Genomic DNA, 17,401 nt, shown 5'->3' on the forward strand with positions numbered 1-17,401 from the left:
TAACCTTGCGTTTCTGTGTTTTGGCGTGGTGCAGAACATCCTGATAATGCTTTGCATTTTCTGGTCTCACATCCTGCAGCTTGGCTGTAGGCATCAGTAGAGCTTCTAGAGTTTTTTCAGCATTTCCTTGGTCAATTGCTTCATTAATGTGGTCAATTGCAATAATTCCTATGAAACAGAAATTTTATTACAAGTGTAGCTGTCAAAGAGATACAGCCTATCACACAACAGATACAAACAAAGCAGTAACACACAGAAAAGAAAAATCAAGTAACAAGAAGCAGAGACAGCAAGAGCAACTAACTTAAATTTTCTTCAGACATCTGTGAAGATATTCACTTTCGCAGAGTTCCTTTCTGCCACACCTATTAATTCCACTGAACCTATCTCTCCACAGAAAATTTTACCCTCATAAAAAAAAAAAAAGGAATATTTACTTTACCAACAGAGCACAAAGGGTTTTGAGAAGCTTAAAAAAATACTGGACACCGTATCTATGTGTGCATCAACATATTGGCTGGCTGTGCTGAAAGACTCCAGACTTGTTGAGTGGTTGGGAATTAGACTTCTTGAAACCCTAATTTCAGAGGTTACACACATGCTGACCTACAAGTTACAACATTATGTTGAACCTTAACCTAATTTCTTTAAACTTCACCTCCTCTAATCAAACTGGCAATGCTGATCTTATGAGATCAGCTTGATTTTGTTCAGACCTGTGGACACTGAGGACTACAGCCACATCACACGATGTGCTTAATAAAACCTATGACTCATTTTCCTCAGTTGTCAAGACTGTTCTCATTTAAAGTGACGATGTATTCCCTCTCCAAAACAATGTGGAAATGCATTGCTTGGGGAGATTTCACCCTGAAGTCAAGCTGCCCCACAAGGGCACTGACCAAGGGCTTCTCATGTTCTGTGAGAGACGACACCCTCCACTGGTAGCTGATAATCTTTCACCATGTTGCAGCCATGCCATCCACAGCTGGTGGGTCCAGGATTCATGCTCTCATGAGGGCTAAGGCAGGAATGGGCAGCCACACAGGCTTGCTTATGGAAATCAATGCCAGCCTTTTTCCTGCATTCTCTGCCCTATTAATGATTTTTGGGCAGAATCCTGTACTACTGAAACTACAAGCAAAGCTTTTTCACCAGTTCACTGACTGCTAAAGAAGAAACATCTATTTCAAGGCCTTTTTCACCTATTCATGACTCCATTGAAGCAGAGAGTCACAAAAAGTAATTTTGCCCACTGAAAAAAATACGCTTATATCCTATCCCAGTATGGGATATCAGTATCAAAGGATAGTAGGTTGGGTAGGCATCAAAAGAGCCAAGAGGCCTGCATCTCCCTGTTCAGAAGCAACATACAGCCAGTTTTCGTATTTCCATAAGGTAAGACTCTTCTCTTACCACTGCTAAACAAAGCAGGGTGCACTGTGCTGATAGCATTAAGGAGAGGGTAGCCAATAGCCTCAAACTTTATGGAAAATGCATCTATATCCATCAGAGACTTCAGTCTGTTTGCACTTTTGAAGCCCAAATGACCACATTTAATTTAACATCAAAATTTAGGGCCACACTTAAATGAAAGAAATACTCTCCAAAACCATTTATGTTAGAATTTACACAATAAACTTTTCTTTCAGATAGGAAATCAAATTATGTGAAAGGAGAGCAGGACAGACTGTTTTACTTCTGCAGTTCCTACAATCTCTGGTTAAAAACAGGGGCTTGGAAATCACTTAACAAACCATTGTTTTAAATAGTATGTTACCTATTTTCTGACCCTATCCTCCAATACACTCTTGATTTACAGTTTCTGTAAAATCCCTGCAGTGATATCATCCAGTTCAAATATTGAACTATACTGACAAGTATTCTGAACCACAGTATTTGTAATGCTGCAGATGGTAGGCATGCTAGGATACATTTGAACCAGGCATAACATAACCAGGAATACTTCAAGTGGATTTAAAGATCAACAGCCATTCAAAAATAACAGCTTTCTCTATTGATCAGAGTCTGTGCAAGGCCATTTAGCACAGAAATGTGTGCCCTGGCAACCAAACTATCATCTCTGCCACCAATGTACAGGAAGAATTACTTACTTTCATTTTCTTCTTGAATTTGCATATTAACCATGTCAATGCAGTTCTGGATATCATTCCAGCTTAAATAATCTTGGCCTTGAGATGAAGCCTCTGACTTAATAGACAATAGTGTATCAGCATAACTATAAGAAGATATAAAATACATAAGTGTATTTCATACACAAGGTAAATTGCCATTAAGAATTAGTCAGATATATCATCCATAATTTATTGACTTTTTCAATGAATGATTATCAGACCAATTCATCTCCTGCCAGAAATTATACAAACATGCAAGCTGCTTTCTTGGTCACACATGTATTTTGGGGTGTGAAAAACTGACCCTACATGCTAATCCAAAGCCTTCTTCTTGGCAGAATGATGATGATATCATTTCGGGAAGTGGCTGCCTTTCCCCCAGATACTATCTTAAGCAGGAGATATCAGGGATATCTCCTTTCAGGGACCGCCACAGTCCACTACGATTTTATGTTGTCAATTGTATTTACCTCCCAGAAAATTTGAAATTTTCTAGTGACCTCAGGAGAAAAAAAATATACCATGCAACCTGGTGGCCTATCCAAGTTCTGTTACAGAGGCAGGAATATGGTGAGCCTTACAGTTCTTAGAAATAATTTTCAAATACTTCTGCTCACTAGGTGATTTTTAAATGACTTGTTTTGCTATTATTTTCTGTCAGGTAGAGGTAAGGAAAAACATGATGGCTTTTTTCTTCACCATCTGTCCTGAACTATTTTATATCCTCTCTGATAGGAAGCCATCAGGAGCAGAAGCTTGCTTCAGTCCCCATTTTGCCTCTAAGGGAAAGTGGCAAAGCTGGGCAGATCCTTTACTGTGTGGTAATACAGATGAATTTGGTAGAAACTGTTGCCCACCTCTTGCTGCACTAACTCAAACAGCAGAATATCTGCTCTCATAGTATTAGGTAGCAACTCCTACTGTTCAGAAGATAACTGCATGTTGCACATGGAGGATGATGGGCCACAGAAAGAGAAGACATGAATAATGCTCCTCTACACCCAAATCAATGTCCTCCAAGCACAGGCTTTGTAGCCTAAGCTTTTTAAAGGATCACAAAAGGATCACGATGGAAACCTTTGCAGCACTTATACATGCAAGTTAAATAATTTTAGTATTCCTGATTAAAATACTCAGCTGCCACCATGAGTCAGACGAAATATATTTTCATCTGTGTCCTGAAATGAGTGGCTGCTAGGGAAATAGATAAGAATTATTTCCTGCTCTGGTGTGTCCTCTCAGCATTCAGCAGACTACATTTAAGGACTTCCAAGTTGGAGGATGCACGTTCATGTTTAATAGTTGTGAAAAGGTCTGCAACCCATTGATTTATTCACTCTATTTTGAAAACTTACAAAGTGCTTAGTAATGAGTCCCACTTATTAAATCTTTTGTAAGAAGGTGGTTCCTCTGGTAAGTATTAAACTTCATATGTCATAATTTCAATTTGTTTTTCTCATTTCAGTTATCATAGGAAAATGACTGAATTTATGAGAACCTAGCAACTCCTAATAACTTTCCCCACAACACATGCAATTTTTGCAAGTCTATGTCATATTTCCACTGAAGATTTATGTTCTGGGAAAGGCATTTCCTTAACAAGTGCATGCCCTCCAGTAGAAAGCTACTGAGTGTTTCCCTCACAGAAATTTCTCTAGCTCTACTTTACCTTTTACCTTTTGGCACTGTGCAATTAAGTCTTCCTGCAGCTCAGATTTACATAATGGCATTGTAGCTTTATTTTATTCCTTAATCCAATTAATTCCCACTGTTTCATTTGTACTGACTGCCAAGTTTAACAGGCCACAGTGCCATCAGTCAAAATCACTATCTTTGGACACTTTGCAGCCCACCTATCTATTTTCACAGTGTTTTTTCTGTCTCCCACTGGCTCTCCCTGACACGAGCAGAATCCAAGTGGAACACTAATTTTGCTCCACCTCACAGCATTCTGCCTTTTCTCCAAGTCACTACAGATCCTTCCTTCCCTCAACGCCACAAACTAACCAGTTATTCCTATCCTGACTTGCTCTCCCTCCAGCGTCAAGAGCTGTTCTCACATTCATGCCCTCTGGTGAAGACCTTTAGTGACCAGATCAGATCACTGCTGTCCCTTTTGCCTGACGACACCCTCCAACAGCCCTCAGATTTCCACCACCCATAGGCAGGTGTTAAGAACCTGCCCACATCCCCACAGACAGGGGCCTCAGATCTTGCACAGGCCCTAGAGCTGCCTGATAATCTTATTTTTTTTATTTTATTTTGCAGATAAGCAAAGGAGCACAGCAGCAGCACATGGCTGTGACAAGTCAGACATGTGGCAGTGCAAGCAGCTGGCAGCTAAGTGCAGGATTTAACTTAGCTTTGGGCATGCATACGTGCCACAGTAACATACTCAGTTTTTTAGCAAGCAGACTGTGCTACATTTTTAAGATCTTTCTAAATCTTGAACGAAAAAAAATAGGGTTAGCCTGGGTCCAAGGGGTCTCCTTGACCTTAAGACATTAAGCACATTATCACATTCCAAAGATCCTCCACCAGTACTGTGAAGAGTTTACTGATTAACAGTTTCCAGCTACAGTTGGTTTGTTAGTCTCCACAAAAATTCTTGTCAGGTCTTAATGTTTGCTTTCTGAAAATACTTCCCTTCACCTTGCATAAGCTCTTGCTCTCAAATATTTGAGGTTGTGAGCCAGCTTACACTTAGGGACACTCAAGCAGTTTGGTATTTGTTATGTTTTGCCGTATTAACATATGACTGAGAATCATCTTGCAGCCTTTTCAGCTTCGGAGCCACAGCACTGCACAGCCCACCTAGTGAAATGCCTACTTATCCTTCTGCAGAGGTTGCCAAGTCTCCTCTAGACAAGACAAAATGAACTTTTACCGTTGCAAGTTTTCCTCTTCCAGATTATTGAAGCCAATGCATGGATTTCTGAGGTGATTCCTTATCATTTGGATGTCCTTGTTTTCCAAGGCCTGGTTTAGCAACACAACAGCTGACAACATTTCTACTGCAACAGACAGTTCATCGTGTGCCAGGTAATTCTGTAGGATAATAATGTACCTCAAGTAAGGAAGCTAAATAAGCAGTGTAATGAATCTGAATTACACAGTCCAGATACCATCAATGATGCAAACTTGATTTAGGACTGAAATGCTAAGATGTATCCTGGTCACAGACACGTCACATTAACACACCACTGAGAGCTCTCACTGTTTGCTACACATCCTTCGGGCCCTTTGCCCCACAGTCCCATCTCTTCTGATCACACTGTGATAGCAGGGGATTACTTTTCTATGCAATGTACAAAGGGTTAGTCCTCAGTAAGCATGCAACAATTAAAAAAGTCCATTCGTTGCAACACAACAGCTCAGCCAGAGCAAAGTGTGTCAAGAAATGACTTTTATGATTCAGTATTGCCAATTCAATTGAAAACAGTCATGCAATACACATAGCACCATGGAGAGAGAATTAAGTCTGATTTTACATGACAACATGCTATGTTTATGCTGTTCCACAGCTTGGCTATGTAACATCAGAGCAGGTCATAAGTGTTTCATTCTTACCACAGCATTCTGTTGTTGGAGGTTGAACAGCTCAGTCTGATAGACAACAGCAGCAAATGAGTGAACAACAGGCAGCTGTGCCTCCGGTTTCATCAGTGCAACCAGTGTTTTACTAGGATCACAGTTACGAATTGCAGTATTGATATTGTCAACTGCTATAAGTTCTAGAGAACAGCAGGGAAAGAAAAACCTATTAATTTCCATATGCCATTTACTTTGTTATGCCATGTAGATGACAGTTAGGTTATCCAAAGAAAATAATTTTCTGTCATTGGAGAAAAGCATCAGATTAAGATAAAATACTGCATGTTGCAAAATGCATCTATTCAAAAATTTTCAGCAAATAATTGAATGGAGGACTAAAAAAAGCTTCTGGACTTTTAGATATTAGGGATCCTCTATGATACTTTAATCCAAAGCAGGAATCTGACCTGTGCTCAGAGGCAGAAGGACAGAATGTCTCTCTGTTCTGTTCAGTATGTCATCTCAATTACTCCAGTCCCACCTCAACCCAAACACTTTCTTCCTTGTGTTCTATTTCCTCCCTCACATCCTCCATTTAGCAGAACCTAACTCAGCCATGTAGAACAGACCTGTCCCACAACAAGGACAGCTGTGACTCCATTTCAGGAGGCCTGGTAGAAATCTGCTGAACAAGGTTGCTGGTGGGCTTCTCAGTGGCTAAAATGAGCAAAAAACACACACAAATTCTTGTAGGCATTTGTGCTATCCCTTGTCCACTGAAGTCTTGAAGATCATTCTTCACAAATACTACTGTCTAGAAATGGTCCATAGCTCACATTTTTGTGTCAAACAAACCACCAGAGAAAATGCAATCCTTCTCAATCCCTGAACAGCTTCAACTTGGCAGAACGCACTTCAGGACATTTGAACACCAGCAGAAAAACACTTCCAACCTGGGGACCAGCCTGGGGACCCACAGCAGCCCAGCAACACCTCCAGCTTAGTCAGTGACTATAATTGCACACCAGGAAGAGCCAATTCTGAGGAAACTCGGGCCAGAACACACCCTGAGAGATATTGCACAAGGTACCACCTCGGCCTTGCGCAAAGGGAAACAACTTTAAAGGTTAGAGTGCATATGGCAGAGCAAAGAATGACAATTATGTAAATGTCATTTCCATCAGCAAGATTATTCCCATTTCCTCTCTTATCTCTTTTTTTTTACCCTCTTAGCCAGGGAATGTTTTTAGACACTGCTGACTGCTGAAAGTCCATACAAGAGTGCTTGTGCAGCAGATACCATTCATCTTTCATGTACACAGCAACACTTAGGCCTTATAAAGGATTAAGACTTTGAAAACCTCTAAGTAAGCAGGCCCACCTATACAAACTCTTTGCCTGTCATTTCAATTGCACTGAAGCATGGTTGGACAGGATCTTGTTATTCTCAAAGGCTTTCTTTTGGCCGCAGCCATGGTTAGAGACAGCAAAGGCTCCCAAAGCTACTGCATGCACACATGCTTCTTTAGAGAAAAGATGAAAGAGGAGAAGACTCAGAGTCCACAACTGAACTGAGTCAGTAACTAAGCTGTCAATCCCTAATACATGAACCAAGCATGCAGACTGCAAAACACACACTAAAATGTTCACATTCTCCCCTACCTCCTTTTAAAACTAGACATGAGAAATGAGTTGCTCTCCAAGTCACTGTAGCTGCTTTTCACAGCTCACAATTTTCCTTCTAGCTTCCATAGCAAAGCAGCACCCCTTTGAAGAGGGGAACACTGCTCACCATGCCTAACCAACAAAAAGAGAGCTAACATTCGAGCTAACAAGTCAAGCCGTGCTTCTGGCTTAGGTTGATCTCACTGTACCACCTTCAAGTTGCATTACAAAAGCAATGAGCCAGGATTCAAAGCACTGGAAATACAGAGAACAGCCACTAAGCCATGCTCAGACGTAGCATGAAATGACAGCAGTTTAACAAAGCAGAATCTCCTTGCAGAAAAGTTTTCAGTTGAACAAAGCAATTCGTGCACTGCAAATTTAGAACCCCTTAACTATATTTTTAAAAACTGTATCTTGTAGCCTTTGTATTGTGACATTCTCAGTCTAAGAACAGATCAGATTCAGATATGTGCATCTAAAAATGAGAATAATTTTCTTCAACGTGATTGCAAAATATTCTTCTATTTGATTGTTCTATTTTAATACTACAATGATGGTTATCACACCCACGTAAGGATTAAAGCTATTCAAGCCATCAAGCCATGCACTGTATGTAGTTTGTATTCAGCCAATGTGTTTTACCAGTAGCTTAAGTTATTCAAATAAAGATGTTAGCTACCTCAAGTAAAAAGAATATATCTGATGTAGCACAGATTGGTGACTTGGCAGTTGTGACTCAGAACACTTACAAAATAAAATGCACGTGGTTTCAGATTAAGAAACTGAGTCTACATGCAAAGAATTGTGGATTGAATTAATCGTCTTAAAATAATCAAATGGCGATGCTAAAAAATGAGTATTAAAACAGTTACTCACTAAGCTTGTGAGCCTCAGCTTCCGCATTGACAACACTAACTTCTTTCTGTATTTCACTTTTGTCGAGCATATTTGGAACCCCTGCTATCTAACGTAAAAAAAAAAAAGATTTGATTATGCTTGTAAGCGTGTTGGGAGATAAGGGATAAAAACCCTCAATGGGACACTAGGATTTGAATATGTATTTGCTGAACAGACAATATGAATATCACAGTACACATAACATTAGTTTATCCCTGTGATTTTCTCCCTGAAATTCAATTCCACCAGTGCTTTTACTTTTTGTCGTTCAGTTTTATCTTGTGTTGTATTCAAGTTTTAAAGATTAAATAAAACAAGCATTACTGGGACTTTCATGCCACATCTCAATTTTTTTTCTGATTTCTTAGTAAATACTTAAAATTGCATTGTGCTCTTAGGAGCAAATACAACTGCTTTGGGATTGATTAGTACAGTAATTATTCTAAAACCTTTATAAAACTCATTCTTAAGTGACACTGAAAGCTAAATAGGATAATTTCTCTCTGGTTTATGCCAGCTTCAAAAAAAAAATCAAAAAGTAAAACTGATGCATAGTAGCCATTCTACTAAATTACCTGTATTTTCTGTTCTTTAGAATCACACAATTGCAATAGGTACCAAGAGGAATTTTGTGGCAGAACTTCAAGTAGGCTCAAAGCAGGATGGTTCAAACCTGCCATCAGTGCCACTTCATCTTGTCGGTCAATAGCCTCATTCACTTGGACTAAAGCCATGTGAACTGAAATGAAAACAATGCTTATAAAACAGCAAATACACACTTTTTGAAAAAAAAAGAAAAAAAAAAGCCCAAAGGCTGTCAGCATCTCATTTTTTGTAAAAGACAGCCAGAGCGGCAGTCTCCAGCAGGGGATTATCTATTTGAAGATGAATTCTACAAAAAAAAAAACACACCCAGCAACAAAAAAAAAACCAGCTTCTGGCTCTGTGTGAGCACATGTGGGAGCAATTTAACCACAGCTAACACAGCTAACTAATAGGTTATGAAAATATTTCAAGTCTATATAGAAGAGGGGGTCAAAATTTACAGTAATCTGCAAACAGAAGGAACTCAAATGTGAAGAAACAAAGCAGGCAAAAATGATTAGATTCTGAACTGAGGAATCCTTGTAGCAATACTCACAAACAAACAGACATTAGCCCCCAAAAGATTAGTAGAGAAAAAGCAGCAAGAAAACCTATTGTAGACAGACAATGTATTTTATATGTTTTATCGGCTTCCACAGAAATATTGTTTGTTCCTGTGGGTTCAAGGTTCAGCAGGAATCTGGTAGAGCGTGCACACTTCTGTGAGGATCCTGAATGGCTTACTGTTGATCTTATTGATATTGCCTTGAATCTCAGCTTGTGTCAGCAGTTCTTCATAGACATCTCTCTCCTCTTCAGAGATTGTGCCATTCTAAGAAAACAAAATTATTAGCAATCAGCAAAAATTTTGTGGGAGAACAGCCAATTAGCAGGAGTCATTAAAATCACGTCGGCTGAAAAATTTGCTGAATGCACTTGTGAAGGAATTTGGTAACCACATGAACCTGCATACTATGATACGTGGCTGTGCAATATTTAAAGTGTTTTCTGGAAAGTACCCATTTAACTACAGCACAACATTTTGCAGCAGTCACGAACATAAGCTCACAAGTGAAAACAAAGCAAATACATTTACATTAAAGACCTGTGGAAGAGATTATATTTTGTGCCCCAAAAATGCATCAACTTCTGTTTTATGAACAGAAAATCTGTTTGTTCCTTAAGGGACAGAGGAAAAATATACATATTTTTTTATTTTTGGATGTTCAATGTTTTATCCTTTGGTCAAAGCTGCTGAGCTTATGTCAAAATTCATACTAACCATATTCTTCTAGAATTGCCTGCCTGCTTGTTAGATCACCATTACTTATCCTAGTCCATTTCTTTTTAATATTAAAAATTAATTTAGCTTACTTCTCAAAGGATAATACTACAACACAAAAAGCAATAAGAAGGAATATATATACTGTGAGGCCTAATAAAATACCACTACCTTAAGTCTTGCACTTGATTGTTTTCTCCTTTTAGCATCAAAGAGCTCATTCTGATAGTCCTGAGCAAGTTCCTCATCCACATTCAGCAGCATTGCATTTGGGTTCCTCAGAGTTGCAATGGTTTGCTCAGCTATTCCCTTCTCAATAGCTTCGTTAATTGCTATCACTGCAGCATGCACTAGAATTAGAAGTATAAACCAAGATTTTAGGAAGCAATTAAAACATTCAAATCATTCCTTGACCTCAGTCCTCTTTTTTAAAAGAAAAAGTGGTGTTAACAACAGAAATACAAATTCCCTCATTAATGGTGGAAAATCACTAATTAACAGGAATTCACTTAGCTTCTGTAGCAAGACAATAAAAAAATTCCATTAAGTACAGAAGTAGCAGTAAAAACATCCAAGAACTGTGTATTTATGACCATGAGATTAACTGCAGCTTGTCCAATTTTGTCCAGCTCCAGCCCGTTCAGTCAGCTGCTGCATGCAAGCTCTGTTCCTTCAACTCAGTCCCAGGACTGATACTCACATTACCACAGACACTTTCAGAGTACCAGGTTGGAAACCTTCTGCATCAGACACTCCTCATATTAATTTAATATTGATACTATGTTCTAATTTATTTGAAATGATGGCTTAATATGTGTAAGACAATTTGCATATTTTCCTTCGAACATTCCATCGTAATGCATCCCCTAGGCAGCAGAAACAGACATACTCCATTTGCTCAGTGGCAGCTTTGGTAACACTGACAGCTGCCTGTTTTAAGTTTTCTTCTCCCAGCTAGTGGCTGCTATTTTGTTGATAGAACAAACATGAGTTGAGTTTTGTTACTCAAGTTCTATGTCACTTAGAATGCATTTACATGCAGCAATTGAAAGCATTTTCAGTCATTTCCCTCAGTAAAAGCTCCTTTGTGTCTGTAAAGCAACAGTTAATGAGTATATATGATACTTAAGGACATGGTTTAGCAGTGGACTTGTTAAATGGATGGCTGGACTTCATGATCTTAAAAGTATTCTCCAACACCTAAATGATTATATGACTACTCAAAAGTATTGTTTAAAATAAGTATTACTGAAATATTTTATGCAGGAAAAAGAAAATTCAAACAGTGAAATTTGTGACCTAGAAAACATAGCTATGAGTTTCTGAGCAGGGCACAATCCTACATGCTATGTCTAGAACTGTCCAACCTTCTCCTTTCCTAACCAAGGATCTCCATGAGCAACTGGGGAAGACAACGTCACAAACATAATGGCTCCCTACTCCTATAACCTCCAAAGCTACATGACAGCAAGCATCAAATGGAAGTGTTCCCCAGGTGTTGGAAAGTTACTCTAAAGTAGTTTTCTCCAGCTCAAGCCAGTACAACATTCTCTTCTAATGATAAGCAGCTGGCAGGGAGGAGATGTAGAGAGCTACACTGGTTTCTTTGACATTCAGCTCTATAAAGACCAAGATGTGCCTGAAGGGACAAAGTGAAGATGTGAAAGCCCTGTACCTAAAAATACACAGAAAGGATGTACAGTATTGTATGAGAGGTCCCTCGGACATCAGTGGAGCCAGTATCAAGTGGACAACAGATAGTATGAAGATTGGGAAAGCTGTGAACTTGTGCTGGTGGATGTTGTTGATCAAGAGAAACAATGAGAAACATGACTGGACCTCTGCAGGAGCAGTCTGGAGGTACAAAATATGGTTAGTTAGGATGAAAGTCAGTTCTGAGAGCACTTGAGAGCATTCTTTGCAGACTAATTTGTACTATTGCTGACAGCATACAAAAGGCATTAGCAGTTGTTTCACTTCTTCTTTCTCCTTTTGCTCACTACATTTCAGAAGCAGGGTGATAGCCCTCCTGCAGCAGGATCTCCACATCAATCCTCACTGATGTGTGAGGGTTCCCACAGCAGATACTTCCTGTTCTGGGGGGGAGGGGGGCATATTACTGACAGCACACTGCCTGCCTAAAGAGACAGAACCAGCATCAGGAAACACCGCTTTTCCATAAATGGCTGGAAATTCTTCCAAAGTCAAAGGAAACTATACATACATGCTATAAAAAGGTTTCAGAAAAGGAAGTTACAGTCCTTTCATCATCAGGGAAGGAAGGAAGCTCACTGGAAAAAAAGTGTTTTGTCATCACTAAATCTCTAGAAGTTTGCTAAAAAAAGCAGAAAAACAAACCTTATTTCTAAAGAGAGTATTTTAAGATCTGGCTTTACACAAGTGTACACACAGCAATCAGCTGCAGCAAGCTGCAAAATACGTGGTAAGATGAATCAACACAAGGAAACATGCTTTAATTTCATATCTGGAAACTTCACACTAAATCAGAAATAAATTTGTTTCAATTATTTTGCTTTGTAAAGTTCAGGAAAGCCACACTGACACTTAATTATAACAGAGGGTGTTCTGTTGTTGCTTGTTTTTCCTCAACTCAGTGCACTCCTTTTCTGTATTGATACGTTTTAATTTCACTAGATATGCTGCCTTGAGTAGCCCATTGTACCCCTTCTGGGGTGGAGTCGCCCAAAGAGCTCACTTCTTCAATTCTAGATACCAAAACAATAAACACATGCAAAAGATAGAAAGAAGTGTTTGTTTCTGATAGTACTTCCTAAAATGCAATGGACATGCATAAAAATATTTTCTGCTCAGAAGTACAGATGGACCAATGGCAAAAGATCTCATAACAGTTACAAAATGCAATGGTCAATGAAAACTTGACTGCGTTTCTAATTACTTATCAAAAGATGATGGGCAAGATAGAAGAATTAAAACAGTATTTTGTTGGCATTCTTTCAGTTTATTCAGTAGAAAACAGAACCAAAACAAGAGTTTACTTACAAGCAGCTTCATCAACTGATAATTCACTGGCCAGAATCCCACCAATTTTACTGAAAGATGGCATCTGTATGCCATACTTCTCTAGCTCCTTTCGCATGTTGCTGATTTCTTCCTCTGTTTGAGTACAAAAGAAAAGAAATTATTAGAAGAAAATCTGAGCAACATCATTGTGAATCACCATACCTACAAATACTAGTGCAATTTTATTTTATTGAAAGCAAATGTGATCCGGGGTTCTTAGCAGCTTTTGTCCCTATGTTCTGAAGAAAGCTAAGATACGACAAGTATTCTGTACAAATTCACTCCCTTCTGCCCTTCAAAAACAGACATTTATTAAAAATTGCAACCTCCCACATATTTAGTTAGGATCTGCTCTGTACAACCCTAAGGGAGGAGAAAGACCGTAATGGAAAATATGCACAATGTTAGCAGATTTACTGCACGAAGGAGTTACGTAGTACATGATTAGATAAGCAGTTTATTACCTGTGAAGTCTACTTTTCCCAGTAGGTCCTGAATTTGTGGCGCTAATCCTAGTTTGAACAGATACAAACTACAAAGGAAAAAAAAAATGCATTAGAAGACGTTGGTGTGTTCACTATTCAAGCGTGTGTTTCCTAGAATAACTGCCACTCTGAAGGTTATCCTTCAACATCTATCTTTCACGGAGGGATACAGAACAAATTTATCTTCTCGCTGCATTTTACCTGAAGTTTCAAAGAAGGATCTGTAAAACATAATGTTATTTTGTCTCAGATCACAGAGGAAGTGTGAACTAGTAACTGCTTTCCACTAAGGGATTCTAAAGAAGTTCAAGAGTTAATATGGTCAAGAATCAGATATGAATATACTTTAGCATAGCTCATTACTTTGGGTCTGTAATTGTTTTGACTTGAATTCATATATTCTTACAATTAGTTAGCTGAAGGCACACAGTTCACTGACAGCCTTCTTACTAAGTGTAGGGGAATATGCACTTAGCGCCCCTTTCAAGTATGTTTGTGACATTAACCAGTTTGCTTTGGCAGAATGAAGTTTAATGTGAAAGTGCTCTCCAGGAACAAGTATTTTTGATTCAGTATAGTATGAATAAAAACCAAACAGGTGTACTTTTAATACCTAGAGCTGAGGTGTTGTCTGAAAAACAGCTGAGTAAATTACATATTTTCCACAGTATCCTCCGAACACTAGGCAGAAATTCATTTATTTTCTTTTATCGGTGAAACTCAATGAACAAAATAAAGCTTTGTGAACAGGGACCAACTATCAACAGGAGGATTTTAAAGAAGACTGAAATAATGTGTTCCTTTGACAGGATCATTCCAGATCTCTTATTCAAATTACTTCATCTACATCTTTATACATTGCAGATGAGCACAGTGGTTTAGCATCTGCTCGCTGAAGGGGACATTTCCCTTTTGTTTGCATTTTTAACTTCTATTTTGTCTAGTAGGAAATTGCAGGATGAGATTTCAGATCCAGTATTTGTAGTTGCCATAATTGTTTCAGAGCACAAAGGATAAGCATTTCATCTTCCATGCTACTGCTCCTCTGTGCTGTCAAAACCTGGATGGATACACCAGCACATCTCATACAGGCACACTTTTGAGCGCTGCAGTTTGTCAATTGCCATTCTCACCTTTCAAAACAGTGTTAAATACAAGATGCAGCAGGATAAAAAAAAGGTACATGACTACAATAATGAGCCAAGACCTTTCTTCACCCTCAGCTGCCAATCTCTTCTTGCAGGCTTATAAAGAGATTCTACTGCAGGCTGATAAAAAGATTTACTGCAGGCTAAAGACAGGGCTGGAACCTTGGTTGAAGTGCTGGAGATCATACAGATGCACCAGCAATTGTGGAAATCAGCACAGGGCTGATCAGCATTTTGGGGGTAATCTCATTAGGGAGATGCAGAGAAGAAATGAGTGATATGAATGAGAGACTCATGTTTTGGCTGTTCAAAGCTTCCAGGAGGATGCTGGGCCATGAGTGTTACACTACTTTGCTTGGATAAGATTATTAACCACCAGGTGGTGCTGAAAATTTGAGTTCTGCAGGGAACACAAGGAGAATTCTGCTGTACACTAAGGAATGAGTTCACTTGAAACAGCTTGCATAAAGCATTTGTGCATATAGCATGATCCTTGGGGATCTCATAAAATCAAAGTGGGCTTGGGGTTTGGAAGGCTGCATAGGAGGCAGTGGGAGGGTGGGGAATACAATGGGGAAAGAGCTCTTCCCAGGTGAAGCTCCGCTTGCATCAAACCAATGTGGAGCTGTAGTTCTGATTAACCAGAGACTCCTCAATCTTGTTTAAGCTTAGCTCATGTTTAGCATGCTATAACAAACAAATCTGAAAATAACATGTTTTCATAAGTATATGCTTGTTATTCTCTCTTCCTAGGAAAACATACATTTGAAACTGTCCAGCCTCAGAACTAGTTCGTCCAGAACGTAGTGCAATTTTCTTGTAAAGATAGTTTGAAAACTATGTATTTTAGGGAGCAGTGGAGACAGAAGAGTCAAAATCTGAATCACCACTACTTAGGAATAAGAATCATCATTAGCGTGTACATTTAACTGAGGGAGGTGTTTAACTCATTTAGACCAGGACCAAATCCAAAGATTTCTTAAGAAAAATGGTGCAAAAAAAAAAAGAGACTAATACTTTTGTATTTTTAAGGCTGATTTAAGCATTTAAGTATCAACATGAAAAAGTACGAGGGTAACAGTACTTATCAGGAATCTAGAAATTGCTTGCTAAGTCACTCCTTCCTGGACAGATCAGGGCTGCTTCTGACAGAGCAAGTTGTTCCACATGCTCTAAGGGCAATGGTCTTAATTTCAGGCTTGAAGCAGAACATACCTCCAAAATATTTAAACAGTTTTGCTTAGAATCATTTCCTGTCTCCAGGCCCTCCATCTGCTCAAAGATCAGTGAAACCCAAATAGTTGAAGACTTTCATATGAAATGCTAACATTTGGTTCCATTACATAGAGTAAAATCTTTTTCACTCTAATTAAAGAGGCAATTTTAAGCACTTATGCATACTGATCTTTGCAGGAAATTAACTTAGGAAAAAATCTTAACTGGAGATGGTTTTGGTTTTTTCAAGTATGAGACTAAGACAAAATATCCTATCTGTGTTAAACTCCTGTAGCTTCATTGGGAAATTCAAGCTTCCTGTGTTGGGGTAATAACTTGGTAATAGCTAAGCAAGAATAGAAAGTAGGCCAGCTGCTTACCTCTCAAAGTGCTTAACTTTTCTAGGTTACAAGCCCTTGAAATTTGAGCATGTGCTCCAAGATGTATTAGAATTTAGCACTTAAGCCCTGTGGTGATTTTCATATAGTGATCTAATTCGTATGTAACAGATGGTAAGGGAAAATCCTTGCGTGCCATTTCTGCTTCTAGGTGCTGTGTGGCCAGACCCAAGAACTTTTCTAGGGTCAGTGATCCCCATGCTGGCTTCCCTGCCAAGGATGCTCAAACAGACCCAGGGAGCAGAATGGGGCGGAGGCAGGTGCTTGGAATGGAGCTGAAGGCAGGCAACAGCAGGGTAGTGGGAAGGGAAACAGAGCTGGCTTCTTGCAGCTCAGTGCTCCAGACACCAGCCCAACTGCTGGTGACCAACTGCAAATGCTGCTGGTCAAGCAGTGCCCTGTCCTCAGTACTACCATCTCCCAGGCTGTTATCAGCACAGACTGCCTGTAATTCAATACTGATACTGGACTTTGAATTGAGAGATGATTATAACATGCATTCTAGAAACAGGTCTGTAAGTAAACAAAGCTCAGCAATTGTTTCTTTGATTCCTACACCCTGTCATAGCAAAGCACCATAAGCAAAGTGTGTTACAGAAATCTATTTCTAAAATAATAGATCAGAAGCAAGGAATTACAGCTTTGTGCTGATATGCAGTGAGGAAAAAATTCAAACAACAAAGTCTAGGAAGTGAACTCAAACATCATGGACTGGCCCTGACAGGGACATTAATCCTGGGACAGCTAGGGAACAGAAATTCATATCAGAGGCCAATACATTGCAGAATTCAATTTAAGAAGCAAAAAGTTATTGCAACTGCAAAATCTAGGGAGATCTTATGAGATGCCAAGGTGCTGCCTTGTTGTTCAAGCAACATTCAAACCCACAGTTGATGAAGCCTTTGCTCTGCAAGAATACACCTATTGGAAAAGCTCATAGTGATCTCTCACCTTGTGCAAAACATCTGAGCTGGCTGTGATACCAGCAGGGGGAATGCAGCACAACCTCTCA

The 17,401-nt window shown here is 39.2% G+C and overlaps 1 protein-coding gene across 7 annotated transcripts in view; it reads right to left on the reverse strand.

The window, feature by feature from the left end:
• Window positions 1–17,401, reverse strand: part of IQGAP2 (IQ motif containing GTPase activating protein 2) — a 120,332-nt gene that overhangs the window by 35,683 nt on the left and 67,248 nt on the right. Inside the window, exons 6-15 of one of the 7 annotated variants that reach the window (XM_048931749.1) lie at window positions 13,608–13,675; window positions 13,123–13,236; window positions 10,273–10,451; window positions 9,564–9,651; window positions 8,810–8,973; window positions 8,214–8,301; window positions 5,706–5,869; window positions 5,023–5,183; window positions 2,115–2,239; window positions 5–168 (exon numbers count right to left, since the gene is read on the reverse strand). In XM_048931749.1, coding sequence (XP_048787706.1) covers window positions 5–168; window positions 2,115–2,239; window positions 5,023–5,183; window positions 5,706–5,869; window positions 8,214–8,301; window positions 8,810–8,973; window positions 9,564–9,651; window positions 10,273–10,451; window positions 13,123–13,236; window positions 13,608–13,675 — 1,315 coding nt within the window. Of the gene's footprint in view, window positions 1–4; window positions 169–2,114; window positions 2,240–5,022; window positions 5,184–5,705; window positions 5,870–8,213; window positions 8,302–8,809; window positions 8,974–9,563; window positions 9,652–10,269; window positions 10,452–13,122; window positions 13,237–13,607; window positions 13,676–17,401 lie in introns of all 7 variants that reach the window. The other 6 variants (XM_048931748.1, XM_048931751.1, XM_048931750.1 and 3 more) reach the window with 6 other exon arrangements.

This window comes from Lagopus muta, chromosome Z (assembly GCF_023343835.1).
Source record: "Lagopus muta isolate bLagMut1 chromosome Z, bLagMut1 primary, whole genome shotgun sequence".
NCBI lineage: Eukaryota > Metazoa > Chordata > Aves > Galliformes > Phasianidae > Lagopus > Lagopus muta.